At 40.0% G+C, this 24,260-nt stretch overlaps 1 protein-coding gene across 3 annotated transcripts in view; it reads right to left on the minus strand.

Moving 5' to 3' along the window:
• Positions 1–2,275: 2,275 nt before the first annotated feature.
• The window catches only part of csnk2a2b (casein kinase 2, alpha prime polypeptide b), a 60,426-nt gene continuing 38,441 nt past the window's right edge, over positions 2,276–24,260 (minus strand). The window contains exons 3-12 of one of the 3 annotated variants that reach the window (XR_009516226.1): positions 21,949–22,050; positions 19,993–20,043; positions 19,775–19,834; positions 18,873–18,956; positions 16,511–16,621; positions 14,486–14,587; positions 12,649–12,749; positions 12,167–12,315; positions 10,459–10,653; positions 2,276–9,100 (exon numbers count right to left, since the gene is read on the minus strand). Coding sequence is in view for 2 of the 3 variants with exons in the window: in XM_059992567.1 (XP_059848550.1) it covers positions 10,574–10,653; positions 12,167–12,315; positions 12,649–12,749; positions 14,486–14,587; positions 16,511–16,621; positions 18,873–18,956; positions 19,775–19,834; positions 19,993–20,043; positions 21,949–22,050 (840 nt within the window). In the remaining variant the exon portion in view is untranslated. The other 2 variants (XM_059992568.1, XM_059992567.1) reach the window with 2 other exon arrangements.

Below are 24,260 nucleotides of genomic sequence, written 5' to 3' on the forward strand. Positions count from 1 at the left end.
CGTTGTACACCTCCAGCAGGTCGGGGCCCATCCGGTTCCACAGAGCCGAATACAACTCAACCGGTAAGCCATCACCTCCAGGAGTTTTATTCGATCCAAAGGAACTGTCAGCTCATCTAGGGTCAGTGGCTGATACAGTTTTTTTTTATTAAACATAATATACTTTATTCAAAAATATTATGTACAATAAACCATTCAATGACTCTCAATCCTTTACACATTTCCTTTATGGTCTTTACAATTCCACATTTTTTGCCACCAAGGTGGCACTCTGTTACTTCATATTTATATACCCTTGTTGAGGGGTATACACCCCACCCCCTACCTGTCAACTCCTGCGGGAAAAGAACCCTAAACTGTGGTCCTTCCCCACCGGGCCCTTGCAGTTGCTGCACCAAGTTTCAGTGCGTCCCTCAGCACGTACTCCTGCAGCCAAGAATGTGCCATTCGGCAGCATTCCCCCACGGATATCTCCATGTGCTGGTAGACCATCAAGTTTCGACCCGACCAAAGAGGGAGTTACTGCAGACAGGAAAACCCTCTGCCTTTACATTAACCCTGACCAAACGCCCAACATGCGCCTTATATTTTCGTCCATCCGACCATACAGAGCGCTTGTGCGCTGCCATGGAAACTAAGTAGACGCCGTTGTCATGGCTGCTATCGGACTCAGAATGTCAAGCGAGCGAAGACGCGAGAATCGCAACTACCAATCGGAGCCAACACGGAAGGTCACGGTGATCAGAAGTCCAACCAGAACAGCCATAACGCTGAGAGATAGACGCCCTTTGAGCAACAGGTTTTGGCTCCTCAGAGACGTTACAAAACTAAGGCCGTCCCTGCTGTTGAGGATTAATTACAGCAACCTGCATGGAGCTAATTTGATTTACATTTAAAAAGTCATCACCTCAAACTTTTTGTGGGACAGGTCTCCGCAGTCTCCACTCTACCCCATCTCCCATCAGAATAAATTATCGGTTTAGTGAACTTCGCCCATGCAACAAAGCCTGTGAACTCGGATAAGAACACAAGACCTCGCTGGTTCACTCAGGCCACGACCACTTATTTCAACATGGACAAGAAATATTTCCAACTTTAACAACATAGTATTTGGATTGGTTGAATGCAAGCACTTTTCACAAAAGCTGGCACATCTCCTCGTTCCAGCAGCCAAGATCAGAAAGCCAGTTTCACTCACATTCCACCCTGACCCCAATCGGGCAAATATAATCCCATTTATCCATCCCGGTCATTCTCTTCCTCTTTTCAGTGCCTGAAGTTCAAACTAGCACCTTGACCATTCTTCCAGATGCTTCCCATCCCAGTGTTACGAATCTCCTCACCAAGAATACTAAACATCTTTAGGCAGAGACTTTTTTCCATCCTCATTTACTACTTCTTTGCCGTCCATTTTACTGCTCCTTATTGTATATCGAAAGTAAATTTTGGCCATAATTTTAGATTGCACCAGTAATAGTGGATTAGTATTAGTGCAGAGGAAACACAGAACATTTTTTTTTACCAATTTTCGTGAATGCACCTGACCTGACGATGAATCGACTTCAGAGTGACTCACCTATCCGAGTTTCTTTTGAAATACAGCTAGAATTCTTCCAAGAATGAACTTGCATCGCACCCTTCAAGTAGGTAATGTCAGATAAACCATGAAGGGCCAGGCCTACCTTACCAGATGTGCAACTCCTAGGGATCAAAAGATATATTTAATGATGACAGTCACTTAAAACATAACAACAAAAAGTGTCTCGAAGGCACCAATTGAAGCTAATAGAAATTTAAGGTAGGTTGCATTTGTGATCAAATCGTTGCTAACCAGAATGGAAATAATTATTTAACTCTTAGGAAACTTGCTAACTACCTTGCTAAGTAATATTAATATTTATATACAATTTCTTTAACTGCCTCCACTCAAATTTTACTCAAGCTATTACTCTGGTTTCTATGAATTTGTTTCCTGGCACAAGAACTAACACTTTAGGAAATTAACTTTACTTTTTGACAAACATATACTACATGCAATTTGCCAAGGCATCGTTGAAACAGCACAATATTATGCTGACCATTTAAATATTCTAAGGCTAATCTAACCCTTCCTACCTACGTAGCCCTCCATTTTGCTATTATCCATGTGCCCATCCAGGAGTTTATCTAACATTTCTAATGAATCTATGTATTGTAAATGAACTTTGCAAAAAAATAGACTGGACCATAGAGTTGACCTTCACAACTGGCTGAGTAAAAGTTAGAAAAAAAATTCCGCCTTCAAATTCCAGAAGTTCAAAATTTATTAACAAAGTAAATATGTCACCATATACAGATTCATTTTTTCTGGGCATGCTCAATAAATCCAATAACCATAATAGAATCAATGAAAGACCACACCAACAGGGTAGACAATCTATGTGCAAAAGACAACAAACTCTAAATACAAAAAGGTAATAAATAAGCAGTTAATATCAAGTACATGAGGTGGAGTCATTGAAAGTGAGTGCACAAGTTGTAGGAACAGTTCAGATATTTGGGGGGAGGGGGGGGGGAAGTGAAGCTGAGGTAAGTTATCCCATCTGGCTCACAAGCCTGAGATGGCTGAGGTTAATAACTGTTCCTGAACTTGGTGGTGAGAGTCCTGAGGCTCCTGTACCTTCTTCCTGATGGCAGCAATGAAAAGAGCATGACCTGGGTGGTAGGGGTCCCCGATGATGGATGCTGCTTTCCAGTGACATTACTCCATGTAGATGTGCTCAATAGTGGGGAGGGCTTTAACTGTGATGTACTGGGCTGTATTACAACTTTTTGTAGGATTTTCTGTTCAAAGGCTTTGTGTTTCCATACCAGACTGTGATGCAGCCAGTTAATATACTCTCCACTACACTTCTGTAGAAGTTAGTGTTTTAGATGTAATGTCGAATCCTTGCACACTTCTAAGGAAGCAGAGGCACTGCCATGCTTTCTTTGTAATTGCTCTACATACTGAGCCCAGGACAGGCCACATGAAATAAGAGGAATTTACAGTTGCTGACCCTCTTCACCTCTGATCCTCCACTGAGGACTGGCTCATGAACCTCCAGCTTCCTTCTCCTGAAATCAATAATCGGCTCCTTGGTGTGCTGGCATAAGATGCTGTTGTTGCAGCACCACTCAGTCAGATTTTCAATCTCCCTCCTGTATGCTAACTTGTCATGACTTTTGAGTTGGCCAATCACAGTGATGTCATCAGCAAACAAATATGGCTTTATGACTGTGTGGCTAAGCACAGCTCCACTGTAAAGAGAGTAGAGCAGGGGGCTAAGCACACAGCCCTGTGATGCATCCATAAGATATAGGAACTGAAGTAGGCCATTTGGCCCATCGAGTCTGCTCTGCCAATCATGGGTTGATCCCATTCTTCCTGTCATTTCCACTTCCCTGCCTTCTCTCCATAGATGCCCTGGATAACCAAGAACCTATCTCTGCCTTAAATGTACCCAATGACTTGTCCTCTATAGCCGCTCGTGGCAACAAATTCCATGGATTTACCACCCTCTGATTAAAGTAATTTCTCTGCACCTCTGTTCTAAATGGATGTCCTTCAATCCTAGATTCCCTTAACATGGGAAATAACTTTGCCATATCTAATCTGCTCAGACCTTTTAACATTTGGAATGTCTCAATGAGATTCCCCCTCATTCTCCTGAGCTCCAGGGAATACAGGCCAGTCATTCCTCAAACAGTAACCCTTTCATTCCTGGAATCATTCTCATAAATCTTCCCTGAACCCTCTCCAATGTCAGTGTATCCTTTCCAAATAGGGAGCCCAGAACTGCACACAATATTCCCAGTGTGGTCTCACAAGTGCCTTATAGAGCCTCAACATCACATCCCTGCTCTTATATTCTACATCTCAAGAAACTAACGCCAACATTGCATTCACCTTCTGCACCTCTGACTCAACCTAGAGGTTAACATTTAGGGTGTCCTGAACAAAGACTCCCAAGTCCCTTTGCATCTCTACATTTTGAATTCTCTCCCCAAATAAGTCTGCCCATTTATTTCTTCCACAAAAGTGCATGACCATACACTTACCAACATCGTATTTAATTTGCCATTTCTTTGCCCATTCCTCTAAAACTATCCAAGTCTCTCTGTAGGCTCCATTTCCTCAACACTACCTGCTCCACCTATCTTTGTATCACCAGCAAATTTAGCCACAAATCTATTAATCACATAGTCCATATCATTGACATACACCATAAAAAGCAGTGGTCCCACACCAACCCCATGGAACTCCACTGGTAACAGGCAGCCAGCCAGAATAGGATCCCTTTATTCCCACTGTTTTCTGCCAATCAGTCAATGCTCCACCCACACTAGTAACTTCCCTATAATTCCATGGCCTTTTATCTTGCTATGCAGCCTCACTTGCGGCACCTTGTCAAAGGCCTTCTGAAAATCCAAGTACACACTTATACTGCATCTCCTTTGTCTGCCCTGCTTGTAATTTCCTCAAAACATTGCAGTAGGTTAGTCGGGCAGGATCTTCCTTTCAGGAAATCATGCTGGCTTTGGCCTATCTTGTCATGTGCCTTCAGGTACTCCATAATCTTATCCCTAACAATAGATTCCAACATCTTCCCAACCTCTGATGTCAGGCTGACAGGTCTATAGTTTCCTTTCTGCTGCCTGCCACCTTTCTTAAGTAGTGAAGTATCTTTGCAATTTTCCAGTCATCCAGTACAATGCCAGAATCTATCGATTCTTGAAAGATCATTGTCAATGCTTCTGCAGTCTCTCCAGCTACTTCCTTCAGAAGCTGAGAGTGCATTCCGTCAGGTCCAGGAGACTTATTCACCCTAAGACCATTAATAAGCTACTGAGCACCCCCTCTATCTTAATTTTCACTGCACATTATTCACTTCCCTGACACTCTTGTATGCCCAGTATACTGCAGATGTCTTCCAAAATATGCATTCAGTTCCTCTGCCATCACTGTGTCTCTCATTATAATATCTCCAGCATTATTTTCTATTGGTCCTAAATCTACCCTCAACTCCTTTACCCTTTATATACTTAAAAAGGCTTTTAATATCTTCTTTGATATTAGTCACCAGCTTCCTTTCATAATTCATCTTTCCCTTCCTAATGACCTTCCTAGTTTCCTTCTGCAATTTTTTTTTTTTTTTTTTTTTTTTAGAAGCTTCTAATCCTCTATCTTCCCACTAGCTTTGGCTTCCTTGTATGCCCTCTTTTGCTTTTACTTTGGTTCTGACTTCACTTGTCAGCCATGGTAGTGTCCTTCCATTTGAAAATTTATTTGGAATATCTGTCTTGCACTTCCCTCATTTTTCACAGGAACTCCAACCATTGCTGCTCTGCTGTCCTTCCTGCTAGTGTCCTTTCCCAGTCAACTTTGGCCACTTCCCCTTACATGCCATTGTAATTTCCTTTATTCCACTGAAATAATGACATTGGAATTTAGTTTCTCCTTCTCAAATTTCAAAGTGAACTCAATCATATTGTGATCACTGTTCCCTAAAGGTTCCTTAACCTTAAGCTCTTATCATCTCCGGATCATTTGCACAACACCCAATCCAGCACAGCCGATCCCCAAGTAGGCTCAACAACAAGCTGTTCTAAAAAGTCATGCCTTAGACACTCTACAAATTCTCTCTCGAGTTCCAGTACTGGCCTGGTTTTCCCAATCCACTTTCATGTGAAAAACCCCAACAATTATCATGACATTGCCCTTCTGACACACCTTTTCTATCTCCTGCTGTAATTTGTGATCTGCACCCTGAATGCTGTTTGGAGGCCTGTATACAACTGCCATCAGGGTCCTTTTACCCTTGCCATTTCTTAACTCAACCCATAGAGACTCTACACCTTCCGATCCTATGTCATCCCTTTCTAATGATTTAATATTATTTCTTATCCACAGGGCCACACCACCCCCTTTGCCTACTAACCTATCTTTCTGATACATCATATCCTTGAATGTTCAGTTCCCAATGGCAGCATCCTTTAGCCAAGTTTCAAAGATGGCCACAATGTCATACTTACCACACTATAGCTGAATTTCAAGATCATCCATTTCATTTCTTATGCTGCGTGCATTCAAATACAACACTTTCAGTCCAGTATTTATTGCTTTCTGTTTTAACTGCACCAAGCCTCTATTGTCCTGTTAACTCATTCCACTGGCTGTGATTATGCCTCATCTCCTGCCTGTCCTTTCTATCATTTCTGTTGCAAATCATCTTTGATTTATTTGTTTCTCCCTTCCTCAGCCCTATCACTGTAATTCCCATCCCCCTGTCAAATGAGTTTAAACCCCAACTCTATTACTCTGCTCACTCTCTAATAAACTGTAAGTCATCAAGCCACAGCTCCAGAATCCCTAACATGCTCTCTCAGGAGCTGCATCTCCATGCACTTGGCACAGATGTGGCCATCTGGGAGACTGGAAGATTCCCAGGACTCCCACATCTGACACCCAAAGTACTATATACATGCTCTCTATTCCTCAAAAAAATGCAAGGAGAAAACGAAGTCCACTTACCTTGCCAAAACCCAAATGAGCCAAAGCCCTACCACTCTGACTCAGACCACTCCGATGAGTGCTCCACTAGGCAGTGTCTTCCTTTTATCCCTGAACCTTCCCTGTTCTCCAATATACGATTGGTGCGCCGGTTATAGCTGAGTTTCTGCAAAGCTTTCCCCTTTTAAACTTTGCTCCTGGACCTATGTGCCACCTCCTGTTTCGTAGCTCTCCAACTCACAACTGGTGGGCTAGTTATCATCTGCACTGATGGAGATCGTGGAGGTATATCATTGCCAATCCAAACTGAGTGGGGTCTGAAAGTGAGGAAGTCAAGGATCCAATTGCACAAGGAGGTAAAGGCCAAGGCACTGAAGCATATTGATTAGTTTTCAGGGAATGCTACTATTGAATGCTAAACTGTAGCTTATGAAGAGCATTCTGCTTTACGTATCTTTGCTGTCCAGATGTTATAGGGTTGAGTAAAAAGCCAATGAAATAGCATCTGCTGTGGATGTGTTGTGCAAGTAGACAAATTGGAGCAGATCAAATCTCAGGCAGGGGTTGATATGCTTCATCACTAACTTCTCAAATCACTTCTGTAGATGTAATTGCTACTGGATGACGGTCATTGAGACAGGTTACCTTCTTTCATGCTATATGTAATCCTTGGTTTCTCATTGACTGGACATAGTAGATTTAACTTGTTCACTCAGTTTGCAGCTGTATGTTTGTGCTTCAGAAGCCAGCAGCTTAATTATCCCACTAAATCTTCTATAAATGCAGCTTTGTATTCTGCTTCATGTGACCTCCCCATGCTTATATAGTAAAACATGTCAATAAGTATTCATTTCCATATTGCATAAAGATTATGACTCAAACCTAGAAATGAAAACATTTAACACTAAAAGAGGAATAAAATCTGCAGTTGAGCACCCGGGAAATTTACATTTGCAATACCAGACATTGTTCCATTGAAATCATGAACAGTTTCAAAATTCATTAAGATAATGACGGCACACTACTATAGCGTAGCAGTTAGCACGAAGCTATTACAATGCAGGGTGCTGCTGAGTATGGAGTTCAATGCCAGCGCTGTCTAAAAGGAGTTTGTACATTCTACCCGTGGACGAATGGGTTTCCTCAGAGTGCTTCAGTTTAGTCCCACAGTCCAAAGACATACGGATTAGTAGTAATCATTGTAGGGTAGGTAACTAATCATTATAAATTGTTCTGTGGTTAGGGTAGTATTAAATAAGTGTGTTGCAGGGCAATGCATTGGACTGGAAGGGCCTGTTCTGTACTGCATCTCTAAATAAAGCAGGAACTTAAATTGTGACTGTAACAGCAAGCAAGAGAGGATTTACAGGAGCAAGGAGGTTTTCATAACCACACACTAAGTGCAGCAAACATTTTCTTAGAGAGGAATGGGATATTAGCATATCGGTTATGAATTAGGTCAGACACACATCCCTGGCCTCAGAAAATTAGGAAAAAGCACAGTTGACATTTCGACCCTTCATGGGTCTCGGCTCGAAACGTCGACTGTGCTTCTTCCTATAGATGCTGCCTGGCCTACTGCATTCCACCAGCATTTTGCGTGTGTTGCTTGAATTTCCAGCATCTGCAAATTTGCTTGTGTTTGTGCTCAGAAAATTAGATTAATTTGGTTTATTTTTAAGTTAAAAACAGAATGTTGAGCACAAAGTTGAAGAACAAGGATTTACTTCGCATGCTATAAAATTATATAGCAACTGAAAGCAAAAACCTGGCAGTTTCATTGTCTAAAATATAAAAAATAAGCTTAATTTTAAGCATTATAAACAGGAAGAACAGAAGCAGCTATTCAGCCCCTCAGGCTTGTTGCAACATTGTTTCTCTTCCCAGTTGTATTTCTGGTATTAAAACCCTACAAAAACAATTTCCCTTTGGTGCAATGTAACTGTTTATATTTGTAAGAATGATTTACATTGCATTAAGTATAATACACATTTTATTATTGTATCAGGCATGTACTGGTGCTTCTTAAGTGTTTAAACTCCTTTCAGTTTCACTTGGAAACTCAATTCTTTGAAAGCCATTCCCAAATTTGGGAGGTAAAATGCAAAAACACTAGTTGTGGTCATCATTGATAAAGGAACTGTAGAATATTTACATTGCTCAGTTTTTTTTATTCTGAATTTAAAAAGGTTACAGTAGTTTTATAATCCAAACACTTGTGTATAAATGCCAATGAATCCCATGTCTTACTGATTTTGTTAATCTGGATTTCGGGATGGCAGCTGCCATAATCTGGAACATCACATCATTGTACCAACCCCACACAAACTCAGTCAACTGGTACATACTTAAAATGAAGTGCACTTTTGCTCTACTCCATGCACTACCTTGTAGCAAATGGGCTCAGGGAAAAGAATTATTTGCTCAGACAATTTGGACAAAACCCAAAGATACTTCAGAATGACAACACAAGGTTTGCGCCAGCAGTCAAGTTCCATTACTGTTGAGTGATTTTCTGCAGCCTCTAAAGCAGTAAATCTATTCCAACTGGGACTGTTGTTAAATAATCTGTTAAACAAAATTTGGAGAAGTCACACCACCATGCAGTTAAAAAAAATTAATTCAACATGCAAAAGAATTTTGCTTAGCAGAAACCTTCCCAATTTCCCTTGTAATTATTAAAATTGTCTACCAGTTTTAAATATGTACAGTGTAACTTGATTGATTGGACTGTACACAAGCTTACACAGTGCTTTGCATTTGGTCTTAGAAAGTTTTAACAGTTTACCATGCTACTATAATTAAATGTACATTTTGCAAACACTCTCATGCTCTTTTGGACTTCACATACATTTTCTCTATACAGTAAGTATATGCATTGCATCTGTATATTTTCAAGTTACATTATTCCCATCTACAGAATATACCCATATACCAAAAAAGTATTTTTGTGACTAGTCTCTCCTCCTTCCACCTTAAGCTCCTTTGCTGCACTAAATTGACCACCCACCTATTCAACAACTGCTTACATTTTTTTTGTACAGCATTTAACAGATTGTCTCAACAAAATCTTATGGGGCAGAACCTTAAGCTATTTATTTATTTTTTGTGACCTTTGTACCTGCACAACCCTTTATTTTCTCATGTGCACTTTGGTAAACTGACATTTCTGAAGCCAACAGGGAAACACTGAATAAAAACCACCAGTTAGCATTATTCCTGTTCACAGATTGGCAGTAAGATACACCCCCTGTAGCTAATGGTTCCATTCCAATCAACCAAAACTATGACAGAGGTACATTTATTCACATGCTGCAGCCAGTACAGGATTTATGACGGCACTAAACATCCCCCTCGATAGCATTCTCTTTTACTTTCATTCAGGTCTGCCTCAATTACCTGTACATTACTCTGGCATACAATGAGGGACAACTGGCCAAGACTGATGGTACGAGTGAAAGGAGAACCTCGACCTTCGCATAACAGCCAAGTGGCACTTCAGGATGTTTGTTGACCAGTTTACTTCCCAAAAACACAAACTCAAATTTGCAAGAGATCTAACATTTGAGAGAGGATCTCTTGAAAATAATTTTCTTTTTGTTTCAAACCCAAGTCACCAAGTGTCCCCAACTGATGAACTGTTGTGAGCAGTAGAAACTTATTCTACCTATCTTTAGAAATATTAAATGCATTTGGCAAATTGATTTTATAGACAAACAGGAAAAAGGACAACAAGAAAATTTGATAATGGAACACATTCTAGGTATTTTATTACAATACAAAAAATAATATATAAATATACAAAAACATTGTAAATTTAGAACCAAAATCTAGTAAGTTGTAATTCTCTCCAAACATAAATGGAAATCTAAAATAAATGGGTGTAGTACAGTGCTGCCACTGGGTTTAGGGTAAGCCATGGTCACCTGTGTTGCTGCAGTCACAAGTTCACATTTCCAGACTGTGTTAGCTCCTTGTTTGTCCAATGTCTCCCCGTAAATCCAAAACTCCATCTTGCAAAATGAACTATGCCACCAGGATTCACCGCACAGCTGCGGAAACACCAGGCACATGCGAGTTGTTATTCCGAGCACCATCCGAATGTTCCTTCAGAATTGGATCTGCAATGGAGTGCAAAAAAAAGTCAAATAACTTGAGGCTAACAAGTACCAAACTGACCACTGCATCCCAAAATTCAGCAGACTCAAAGAGTCTGTGCATATGCACCAAATTTCTATTGTTGAATTACAGTAATCTAAAACCTTGCATTTTATCAAAAGAGATAGCAAGATGGTGTATCTGTTTCCTCCAAACTTAACAATTTTACCTTTATAAACACGACATTCAAAACACTGCTGCATATCCTAAAAATGTACACCAAATCTGTTTACCCATCACCCTTGGCTAAACCGCCTCAATTTTATGATCCTCACAGAAAATGATGTTTGCACCCAGTCTCTAACTACTCAGTTACAAAACGCTCGCATCAATGGTACTCTGATTGTAGTCTTTTCTCTGAAAACCTATTGACTGCATTTGTAGTTGTGCTATCAGATGCAAAATCACTAAAGATCTAGAAAATGTTAACCTCCTTCTCCAACTTCACAGGCAAGCTTTTTGTTGGGATATTGTTCAAGAGCTGCAAGGTATTCATTAGAAGTTGGTTTTGTTTGTTGTAAATGCAATGGAAATGACAGCTTGTGATTCAGAACTATCTTTAAATATGACAAAATAGGGCCTGGTGAATTGACAGCTGGAAATATTGCGCATGAATCTGAACTAAGGAAGGATAAATTGCTATAGAGGGATTGCAGAAAAGGTTCACCTGACACATTCTAGAGATGAGAGGTTTGTCCAGACAGATCAACTAGACTGTGTTTACATTCCACTTGAACTTGGAAGAATGTGATGATACTCTTCTCAATCATACAAGTACCTAGATCAATGGATGATATTGCACTGGCTCTGTTGCCCAGAACCATGGATCACAGTCACTAATGGGTTAGCCATGGAGGACCGGGACAAAAATAAATTTTCAAAAGGTGGTGAATATTTCTTCAAGTATGAAGATTTAATTACCAAGTACATCCAAGATAGCAATTTATATATTTTGTTAAATTAAAGGAATCAGGGGACACAAAGGTCAGTGCAGGCAAGTGGTACCAAGATAAAAGATGTGAATGAATGGAAGCATAGGCATGAGGTGCCAAATAACCTGCTGCCAGAATGCTGGAAAGAGGCAACTTTCCACCTTAGCTCTACATCTCTGATAGCATTTCCAATTTCTATTCTGGCACTTCTCAGATAGGATACGATATAAATTTTAATTATCTGGCTACGTAGATATGAGAAGTGAGGGAGAGGAACACTCATCATTGATAATAACCTTTTACCACAACACCAGAAATCAAAACTCTATTCAGCAAGAGATGGGGGTGGAGTACAGAAAGCGTGCTAATGTGCCCCCTCCCGATTTTATTAAGTTGTGAGAAGTTGTAACACTACCAGATTACAATGTATAGAAATACTACTTCCAGCAAATACTCCATGTCAGACTGAGCTACAGAAATTTTGGATAAAGTGGCAGCACCCAGCTTCGAGAATTTCTGTAGTGCTGGTTATTCTCATACTTACAGAAGTATGGATGCTCCATTGCTTCTTTAGCTGTGAGTCTCTGCTGATGATCATAACGAAGTAGTTTATCCAACAAATCCAAGGCCTCTGGACTAACCAGGTGCCGATTCTCACTGTGAATAAACTGCTCCCAACGCTTTCGAGAATGCCTAAGGAAGAGCAAATGCTCTTTAAAAGTGAATATGCCACATGAATGTGATCTGGATACAGCTAAGAAAGTGTCAAATAATGAGCATTTAACATGTAGTTCGTAAAATATAAGTAGCCTTAAAATAAACCCATTTACTTTCCTTTTAAAAGCATATTCTCATTGAGAATCATATCACACATCAAATGCATCCACTTATTCTTTTTCCCCATCTGGATTGCAGAACCCATTTCTGGTTCCAGTCTCTTGCTCAATACCTACATCATCTTAAACCAAAAGTAAATCAAGTTTCTGAAATTAACTTTGTAGTATTTTACTCAATTATTCAACTCACTGGCCAAGAGTATCATTAAACCGAGGGTCCAGTTCGATGTGGTACTTCTTGAGGTAGTCAAACAATTCATCAGTTCCTAAAACCTTGGCAATGCGAACAAGCTGAAAGGAAGAAAAGTCAAAAGTATCTTCACATGCACTCAATGACAGCAGAATAATGTGATCCATTCATTGATTTTTAATGGAAAAAACTGAAGAGACAATGGCCACCTACATTCACTTTTATAACTGTTGATGAGGCATGCTTTTGAAAATAACTTAAAGATCTGGGTTATCCGACTTGCATACAAATGCCAGAATTGGTACTCAATATAATAAGAAAACTTCCTATCCTTAGTCACTTTCATTTGGAGAGCAACCAAATGAATATATTCTCCTCCAAGGGAAGATACATCAGGATCAGCTTTCTCCCCATTTTAAGAAAATGTTCCATTTTCTGTAGTATACAGGACATCTTCAAGGAGTGATGCCTCAAAAAGGTGGCATACTTCCCCCCACCCCCCCAAATTACTCAGCTCATGCCTCGCTCTCATTGCTATCATCAAGAGGGAGGTACAGAAGCCTGAAAGTACACAATAAATGAATCAGGAATAGCTTCTTCGCCTCTGCCATCCGATTTCTGAACGGACATTGAAACCATGAACTCCACCTCACTACTTTTTTTCTATTTTTTGCACTATTTATTTAATTTAACCATTTTGTATATACACTTATTGTAATTCATGACTTTTTTCTATTATGTATTGCATTGTACTGCTGCCACAAAGACAACAAATTTCACAACATAAGCCAGTGATATTAAACCTGATTCTTTGTTTACTATATTTTAAGCAGAGTTACCTCCATTTATTTAGTGCAAAAATATTCTGAATATCAGCATGTTAGATTGACAAGTGTGACACCTAGTTTCACATTAGTTTAATATTAGTTTTGAAGGAACTAAAACTACTTGTAACGTTCGACAATACCATGGTGACCATTACTGTTTCCAAGTTGTACACACCAACTATTGTCTTACAATCGAGGAATTTCTTTGAAACCATAAGATTTTGATTGGAATACAAAGCAAGATTAAATGTTTCAAAACCTAGGGCAAATTGAAGTCTGAAGCAACAACGGAGGATGTTCGAGGCAAGTGCCAGCTGAGATGACACAAGTTAGGGTTCCACAATAGTGGGTCTCTGCTGAAGTGCTTTGGACAGATCAGGTTAAAAGTCTAACAGTGAAGAAACTCATTTTGCAACGGATTTTGACAATTCTCACTGAATTGCAGTCTTGTGAATAATGGGAAAGTAAACCCTGGGTGTTTGGGGCAACAGAGTTTGATTCTTAAGAGAATGCAAAACCTTATGCGATGCTGTTTAAGGAAAAATTTAGCAGTTACATTGTTAAATATACATCTGTAACAATGGTGACATTGAATTAAAATCAATAAGCCACACTTGACAGATGCTACCCGATGTGACTGAAATTGGATTCAGTGAAATGGGTAATCTACATTAAGATCCAAAGCAAACAGCAAACTTTAGCAAGGCATCTGTTTTAACTGCGAGACGATTTCCAGCCAGTCACTTTCTGGCAGGGAGTGTTGAACTATTAAGCACCTTCCCCATGCTCTTAGCCAATACCAACAGTATTTGTCCTCCAGTCTCAACTGTTTGTTTTTTCCCCTTGTTAGCTGCATCCCTTGAGATTTCCTGGAAATTTATGTGTTTCATTTCTAATTTTTCTGATCCTAATGAAAATCATTCACACGAGATAGTAACAATTTTCTCTCCACAGATGCCGCCCAACTTGTCAAATGTTAGTGTTTTCTGCCTTCAGCATCAAAACCCTACCTGATCATAGTTATCATGTCCATGAAAGAATGGCTCCTTACGAAATATCATACTGGCCAACATACACCCCAAACTCCACATGTCAAGGCTATAATCATACATCTGGAAAAATAAAAGGCAGATTAGGATGATAGTGGTTAGACAAAACAAAAAATGAATTAAAAACCATAGTATCTGGCATGACTTGGGTTTACATTGCCCTGAGATCTTTGACTGAGTTTGACACCAATTATGGCAAGGTTCACCCACAAGTTTCAACTAAAGATTTACATATACAATAAATTGATCTGTATGAATGATATGCAAGACAAAATTTTTACTGCACCTCTATACATGTGATAATAAACCAATTTGCCTAAGAGTAACAGATGTATTAAATCACAAGGGACATAGAGCAAATGCAGTCTCTTTCCCCCATGGAAAAGTAACAAAAACCTAGAGAGCACGAGCTTATGACAAGTTGGAAATGATTTAAAAGGGATCAAAGGGGCAACATCCTGACACAGGTTGGTGCAGATATGGAACAGGCAGGTACATATGGATAAACACATGGACATGGGCCAAAAGGTGCAAGTGAGCACCTTAGTCAACAAGAATGAGGAGGCTGAAGGACCTGTATCCATGCTGGATTACTCTAACCCAGCAGCTTTAGATCCCCGAGTATTAACATATCAGATGACCTGTCCTGGTCCCATCAATAGATGCAATCACAAAGGCGGCAGGCCAGCATCTTTACTTCCTAGGAGGTTTGGTAGATTACTGAACACTCTCAAACTTTTACAGACATTGAAAATAGCCTGAGTGATTGTATCACAGTTCAGTATGGAAATCTGAACGCACAGGAATGCAAGAGGTTGAGAGAGTAGCGGACATGGCCCAATACATGGTTCCCATCAGTAGAGCTACACAAGGTGCTACCTAAAGGCTGCCACACCTATCAAAAATACCCACCATTCAGACCTTGCCACCATCTGGCAGCTGGTACAGAACCCTTAAGTCCAACACTATCAGTTCAAGAATAGCCATTCAGTTATTGAACCAATTAGCCCAACCCTAAACATTACAGTACCGCAACACTGACAACTTTGATCAGCCTGCACTATATTGGACTTCTCTGCAGATGCAGAAAATCCAGAGCAAAACACATAAAATGCCGGAGGAACCCAGCAGGTCAGGCAATATCTATGGAAATGAATAAAGAGCATTTTGGCCTAAGATCCTTTAGCAGGACTATATCGGACTGTTCTTTTTTGCTTTAATCGATGTTTTTCTTGTTAAAATTAAATACATTGTACACAATTTATGTTTTGTGAATGCTGTGCATCTGACACCATGTTTTCATAACGCTGCGGCATGCAAACTTTTCACTGCACCTGTGCATTTGACCATTTACTTTGACTTGATATTGTAATCAAGTTAAAAGAATGCATTTATAATATCCCCTACGTCATTTTATTCCTTAAATTACCTTATTTCACCAATAGGACAGTACAGAAACTGACAACTATAATAAAGTCCACCCCTTTTTATTCATTCACTCTCAAATGTTTCAAGTTAAGCTTTCCAATTAACATGTTACTAATTGGCCCTTTGACAATTTGCCTTAGGATGGCAATGTTCAAAATTCTAGTCAGGTAATAACTCAACTTCTACCACACAACAAAAATTTTTTTAAAAAACATGCAGGATTTGTTTTAAATGGAATTTGTGGTTTTCATTAAAAAAATGCATAAAAAAGGATCAGTCTATGAAATTAAGGTTGGAAAGAAGCCAGTGGCAAGAAAGCCAAAAGAAGAGTAATTGGGATTGCTTTCCAAATAGTTTGTATATAGAAGGGAGTAAGGGGCTCAGGAAGGGAACCTTGGTACTTTCATGAAGAATGAGAGTGACACAGAATGGGGAGGCAAGAGGAGAAAATGGGAACCAAAGTGCAGCAAGAGAGACATGGACCTACAGCCCTCCACTCCAGCGGGACATTACAATCTTAATACAGCATAATCCAGGATTCACTGTTTCTGGTTGTACCTGGTAATCAACTAGCAGCTCAGGACCTTTGAAATATCTGGAGGCCACTCTAACATTGTATTCTTGCTCAGGATGATAGAACTCAGCCAGTCCCCAGTCAATTAACCGAAGCTGTAAAATAAATTGGAATAGTCAGTCAAGTATCAGGTGACGTGCTGGAGCTACACAAATTGCCATAGCTTGCCCATTCACCTTCTGCTGGCATTCTTCAAGAAAAGACAAAAATGGACAGAAACAAAACAAAAACAAGAAAAATTCTGCAGATGCTGGAAATTCGAAGCAATGCACACAAAATGTTTGAGGAACTCAGCAGGTCACCTAGCATCTAGGGAAATGAATAACAGTTAACGTTTTGGGGCTGAGACCCTTCATCAAAAACAAAACACTTTAAAATCAAACACTAGATGGAGCCAGCATACTGTAAGATGACAAACACATACAAGTTTCCACAACAATGTGCACAATGGAACTCAGCTCAGCCCAAGCTGTTTACAAAATGAGCCACAATATTGTTATCACAATTCCTCTTTGGAAATGAATTGACTAATTAACTGACTTTTCAACAGGAATGTAAACCTATTCCATCTCATAGATTTAGCATAGCCAAAAATAGGAAGGATATTATAAATATCAACCGCAAAGAAAAATTTGAAGAATCCACTATGCTATATTTATAATCATAAGAATCTTTACATTCCTGCTCCCCTACCTCCCACGGACTATTGAGAGTATATAGTATGACTGCACTTTTCTTACTTCCAAGCTCAACCCATATTGCTTCTCTGGATGACCTTCTGCAGGACACGCTCTCTAAATGCTGCTGTGACAGTCTCCCCATGTTACTCACACACCTATTTTACATCTTTCTCTGTTGTGTCTGAAGCATCTGAAGGGAACTGAAAGGTGAAGTATTGATTGAGGAAGGCGCAGTAATGTTAGAAGGAAGAGGGAGAAATGCAAGTACAGAATTTGGGCAGAATTGAGGATCAACAATTCTGGGGGCCTTCAAAAGGTGACAAGAAGGCAGATGCAAGGAATTAATCTCACCAGAATGTTGACTGAATTAGAATTATTGATTATAATGAGAGATTGGATAAACTTGGTTTGTTTTCTCTGGAATAGAGGTTGAGGAATAACCAAATAGAAGTTTATAAAATTTGAGAGGTATTACATGATAGAGGTATACAAGATATTAAGAGGAATAGACAGAGTGGACAGCCAGCACCTCTTCCCCAGGGCACCACTGCTCAGTACAAGAGGACATGGCTTTGAGGTAAGGGGAGGGAAGTTCAAGGGGGATATTAGAGGAAGGTTTTTCACTCAGAGAGGTTGGTGCGTGGAATGCACTGCGTGAGTCAGTGGTGGAGGCAGATACACTAGTGAAGTTTAAGAGACTAGTAGACAGGTATATGGAGGAATTTAAGGTGGGGGGTTATATGGGAGGTAGGGTTTGAAGGTCGACACAACATTGTGGGCCGAAGCGCCTGCAATATGCTGTACATATTAATGTACAGCAATAAACATAATTATGTTCTATTAATGGAAATGTTAAATTCTAAAGGGCATAAATTTAAAGTGAAAGGGAGGAGTTCAAGGATACTTGAACAGTGAGATTTATTTAAATACAGAATAGCAAGTGCCTGCAATGCAGAACTACAACCTGTCCAGGGATGGGAGGACAGCAAGTAGAGAGAGAAAGAGAGGAGCAGAAAGGATATTGATGTTTCAGGCCACTTAGTGTGCAAGAAATGGATCATGTATAGGTAGATGGGATAGTTAATTTGGTGTCATGGTCTGCACAGACATTATGAGCTAAAGGGCATACAGTATTCCTCTTGACACCATTTTGTTGAGTTAAATAGTCAGAAGTACAACTTCCACAAAATCCCACAGGATCAGTTCAGAACTCCAACACTGGAAACAGCACATTTTCAAGTTATTAACATCAAAAGGGAATTTCCTCAGTAATATCACTGGAAACAACAATGATCTTTCAATTTGTTGATACAAAAAATTAAACAAGAGTAAACGCAAGTTGAAATGCCATCATAAAATACGAGACCAGCACAAGCATGTACCTATGAGGTATGCAATTTCTGTGTCCCAAGTTTAAAAAATTTGATTCACTTTCACAGACGTTTCACCTTAAGCCTTGTTTAGACTTTCTGACAACAGCTGAGTACAACACATTACAAAGGACCATATTAAATACAATTTGATCAACACAAAACATTTAGTCATGACTTACCATACAAGGTAGCATTCAGAAGTAGTACTTGCAGGTTTCCTTTATTATACTGCAGTCTGCCCACTAACCCCCATAAAACTGCTGAAGCAGCCTAACCTGCAGTCATTCTCATACCTTTCTCTGGGTATGGTCGATCATCACATTATGCGGCTTCACGTCCCTGTGCATAATGCCCATACTGTGGCAGTAGTCCAAGGCCTATGAGAACAAAAGTATAAGTAATGAGTAGTACAAGTTCATGCCTTTATTCAACAGTGTTTTGTTCCCTCCCATTCTGCTACCACAATGTAATGTGGACAACATGCTCCATGTCTCAAGCTAGTTACCAGCTGTTCCAGAGCAACCAATCTTCAGAATGGAATAACTGGCTTCCAATTATCACAATTACCTAGAAGTACTACAGGAAGCAAACAACAAAAAAAAAATCAACATCTGGGATTGCTGTGACCTGTCAAATAAATGCTATTCACAACATAAATTCCCCTGAACTTCACTATGATCAAATATAACCTATCAGAAGGAACTTAATTTCAGTTTTGTTGTTGGACATGTTAGTGTTAAAATGAGAGACAGTCAATGTATCATTAGCATTTATATTGTTTCCATTTTGCCCTGTGTTTCATCAGTGCATGCTTTCAACAGCAGGAAGAAAGCACCACATTCCTACATTGGCAGAGGGAAGGGAAGAGAAGCGCCTGCTCTCAACCAGACCAGATGAAGCTCATATTGCTTTATCCAGAAGTGAGGGGCTTGCCACCACTTGAATGTCAATCACTAGCTGGACACCCACCAAGTGATGCAAACATTGGTGTGGGAGGAGCCTGGGGCCCACGCCAGTCTCTGTATAGAATTATTTCCTGCCAAAGAATCATCTGTGAATGATGGTGGTGGTGGGGAGGGCACTGACACGGCAGGGATGACCTAAAAGGGAACAAAAGCAGAAAGAAGCTAGAATACAGAATCAATAAGCACAATTCAATTGATTAGCTGGAAGAATCTTATGGCTTGTAACTCACCTTGAGAATCTCATACATGTAGAACCGGATATCATAATCCACCAAGATCTGATACAGTTGCTAGACAAAGAGAGGGGAAAAAGGGATGGCAGGAAGTGTGGTAGGGTGAGATTGGAGGAAAATTCAGCATGTGTTAGTAAAGCTGTACACAAGTGCAAACCAAACAGTAACATCAATAAATGCAATAACTGCTCTGATGCACAAATCTACAAGCTCACCTTGAAATCAGTGTTATCAATGTGCTCAAAAACAAGAGCTGGAGTCCTCGACTGTGGAAAGAACAAGATCACTGTGTAAGATACAGCATATAGCTGAAGGCACAATGTGCCAGGAATCAACCATGATTTACCACAAATAGTCAACAGAAACTGCTACAGGCAATAAAGTTTATAATGTCATAGTGGTCAATATTACATACTGTGAAGTAGCAGTTAAAAATACATTTCAGAATGTCACTTTGGGTTAGTCCCTTGTTAAGCTAACGGCCCTCTCCATTTAATGGATTGCGCAATGAACTCTCAACCAGATATGCTTCATCAATTCCCAGGATTCTGTAATTCTGTTCTCAGACTAGCCACCAGCTAAAACCAAAGAACAACCCAAGACAACTCTTCCTTCCCGTTGCTCCTTTACCATTTCGCAGCCATGACTAAAATTGATCTGAATGATCTTTCAAGCATTATGCTTCATTGTGTACATAAATTATGATGCACATCTTTTTCCAGAATAATAACAAGTTTAGAAGAAATAGTAATTAAACCTGGCTAGGGAGAAGAAAAACCAAAAAGACAATATTGTTCATCCCTCAGTTTCAACCACATTCCACTGAACAATCAACGGTTCTTGTTGAATAGGGGGACTGAAGAGATTCTTTAATCCAGGTCACTGAACTTTTCTACCCCTCACTTTGAGGGATAAATTGGCAAAGGGCAGAATATAGATGCGTATGTGTGTAGGAAGTGGGGGGCTACATTTGACAGAACATCAGGATTTTATTTTATTTAGAGATACAGCACAGTAACAAATAACCCATGCTGCCCTATTAAAACCACATGACCAATTAACCTAACACTAGCATGTCTTTGAAATGCAGGAGGAAAAAGACCACAGCACTCAGAGGAAACCCATGTAGTCAAAGGGAGAATGTATAAACGCTTCACAGAGAGTGGCGTGAAATTTAATTTGCAGTTTTAGTTTATTGTATAGCCAGCTGGTGGTGTAGTGGCATCTGCAATGGATTTTGAGGAGAGTGGACCTGGGTTCAAATCTGGCTGGTTCCTTGCACGCTTTCCATTGTGCTGGGCTAAGCATCGAGCTAGCAACTTGGCTTCAAAAACAGAAGAATGTTAAAGAAATGGCAATGTGACACAAGGTGCAGAGAGAAACAAATCAAAAGTTTACTGTATGTATACTAGTATTTTGGGTTCTGCCATCTTTAAAAAGGCCAGATCATTACAGAACCATCCTGCTTCTCTGCTTAAATGTCTCTTGCTAGTGAATGGGATAGCTGTCAATTAAAACTCAAAGTAGAAAGTTATGATGCAAGAATGGTGGATTTTGACAGAAGCAACAACATATCCTGTACTTTAAGTAATCATGCCATGCTGAACTCTACATTTTCATGAACACCCAACAGACACTATTAGCATTGTATAGTAAAGTCAGGGCAAATAAACAAAATTGGAGACATTGAACAAGTTTAAAAATGTTATCCTGGAACCAATTAGACCTTAAGCTTTAGAACATCTTCTTAAATCACTTAACTCTGATTAACATATGCAATATTCTCATATGATCCAAAATGGTAGCTTTTACACACAGCAACAGTGATAAGTTAAACCAATTCTGATAGGTTAATTGAAAGGGGAGGAAATGAAAAATCCTATGTAACTTTGGTCATCCCCAATAGATCCCTAATATCCATTTCAACTAAACAAGAATCGAGGTTCCAGTTCAATACCTCACCAAATGAAAGTGCTCTGACTTGATAGTGATCTGAATGACATCCTGGAGCAATGTGGTTGAGCATTGCCATGGGTTTGCCTCAATGCTACAAAATAGCATGCAATGCAATATCATCTGAGCAATGTGAACCTCGGCAAACATGCACTTTCATAAAGCTGAATGGCAAGATTTACTTTTAATCTGGAGAATATGTCAACACAGTTACTCACCACGGGGTCTTTTACCACATCTAGCAGCTTGATGATGTTGGGACCCCCACGGAGATTTTCCAGTATCTTGATTTCACGCTTTATCTTCTTCTTTTTCACAGGCTGTAAAATAATAATTTTTTAAAATAAGAAACCAATTGCAAAGAGAATAACATACAGACTGGGGCATTGATATCCTTACAGAGATAAATTCTGTAACTTTGCTGAGTCACTGAATAAAGTTTAAATAACTAAGATCAACGTATTCACAGTCATTATTTTGAATTTCAAACACTATTGTGTGCTCAAGAAGCAGCAAAGCAACCTGGAGCCTTGCCGCCTATTATGTGATACAACTGTCAGGTCTGGCAGAATTAATTCTTTTGACCCAGAGTAACTTACAAATCTGTCATGGTGTCCTTCTCAAATAAGGCTTGATATGATCTAGTTGAAAGAGCATAATGTTAACTAGTCAGGCAAGAATTAACAAAAAAAACTGACAACGCACAAAGCTGTCTGAATGCACACAATATCGCTAACATGACTAGTGAATTAATAGCGCAAGTAGAAACAAATATGATCTTATGGACAGGGTGCAAATTGATGAGAATTCAATATTCCAGAATTAACTTTTAGAACTGATAAAAGAGAGAGACCCATTAAACGATGGGGGTAAAAGGCAGAGAAAAAGAATCTCAGCTCAGAAAGCCAAATAGTTCACAAAACCTGACTGTAACTAGAGAATGCAAACATGAGGAAACCTGCAGATGCTGGAAATTCAAGCAACACACACAAAATGCTGGTGGAATGCAGCAGGCCAGGTAGTATCAATAGGAAGTACAGTCGACGTTTCGGGTTGAAACCCTTTGTCAGTACAAATGGAAAAAAGAGATAGCAAGAGATTTGAAAGTGGGAGGGGAGATCCAAAATGACAGGAGAAGACAGGAGAGGAAGGGATGAAGCTAAAAGCTGGGAAGGACTGTCTGGGGCCCTGAATGGTGGCGAGGGAGGAAGTGTAAGTACAAGCGGAACAAGTGCTACACCTGCCCTTACACTTCCTTTCTCACCACCATTCAGGGTCCCAGGCAGTCCTTCCAGGTGAGGTGACACTTCACCTGTGAGTCGGCTGATGTGATATACTACGTCTGGTGCTCCTGGTGTGGCCTTCCATATATTGGTGGGACCTAACGCAGACTGGGAGACCGTTTCACTGAACACCTACGCTCTGTCCACCAGAGAAAGCAAGATCTCCTAGTGGCCACACATTTTAATTCCACGCCCCATTCCTATTTCGTTATGTCTATCCATGGCCTCCTGTACTGTCGAGATGAAGCCACACTCCGGTTGGAGGAACACCACCTGATATTCTGTCTGGGTAGCCTCCAACCTGATGTCATGAACATTGACTTCTCAAACTTCTGTTAATGCCCCTCCTCCCCTTCTTACCCCATCCCTATTTTTCTATATATTATACACACACACCCCACAACTGTATATATATTTTTTTTCTGTTCCCCCCCCTCACAATAACTCCTTGCCTGTTCTCCATCTTCCTCCGATGCTCCCTTCCCCCTTTCTTTCTTCCAAGGCCTTCCACCTTATGATACACCCACTTCTCCAACTGCGTGTCCCTTTTGCCAATCAACTTTCCAGCTCTTAGCTTCGTCCCTCCCCCTCCTGTCTTCTCCCATCATTTCAGGTCTCCCCCTTCCACTTTCAAATCTCTTGCTATTTCTTTTTTCCATTGGTCCTGACAAAGGGCCTCAACCCGAAATGTTGACTGTACTTCTTCCTGTAGATGCTGCCCGGCCTGCTGCATTCCACCAGCATTTTGTGTGTGTTGTCTGTAACTAAAGAATGCTGGGGGGGAGCGGGGAGGGTTTGAGAAAGAAACATTGGTGGGAGTTGTGCAACTGCCCTTCCTTCCCTTAATTGACAGTACTTTTATACAGAGCATAAAAGTCTCTCTCATAGTCAGCCCCGTTTAGTCTAGAATTATACTCTTGGTCAATATGCTGAGGATCTAATACTAACAGAGGGCATTTATCTGGAAATGAAAAGGGTTAATTAATAATAAGTAATTAAGGGATCTTTCTGGAGCAATGATCACAAATGACAAGTGTTTAAAAAAAACATAACAATTACTACCATAGAACATTACAGCACAGAAACAGGCCTTTTGGCCCTTCTTGGCTGTGCCAAACCATTTTTCTGCCTAGTTTCACTGACCCGGACCTAGACTATATCCCTCTGTATCCTTCTCATCCATGTACCTGTCCAAGTTTTTCTTAAATGTTAAAAGTGAGCCTGCATTCACCACTTCATCTGGCAGC

Source organism: Hypanus sabinus, chromosome 17 (assembly GCF_030144855.1).
Source record: "Hypanus sabinus isolate sHypSab1 chromosome 17, sHypSab1.hap1, whole genome shotgun sequence".
In the NCBI taxonomy this organism is placed as follows: Eukaryota; Metazoa; Chordata; class Chondrichthyes; order Myliobatiformes; family Dasyatidae; genus Hypanus; species Hypanus sabinus.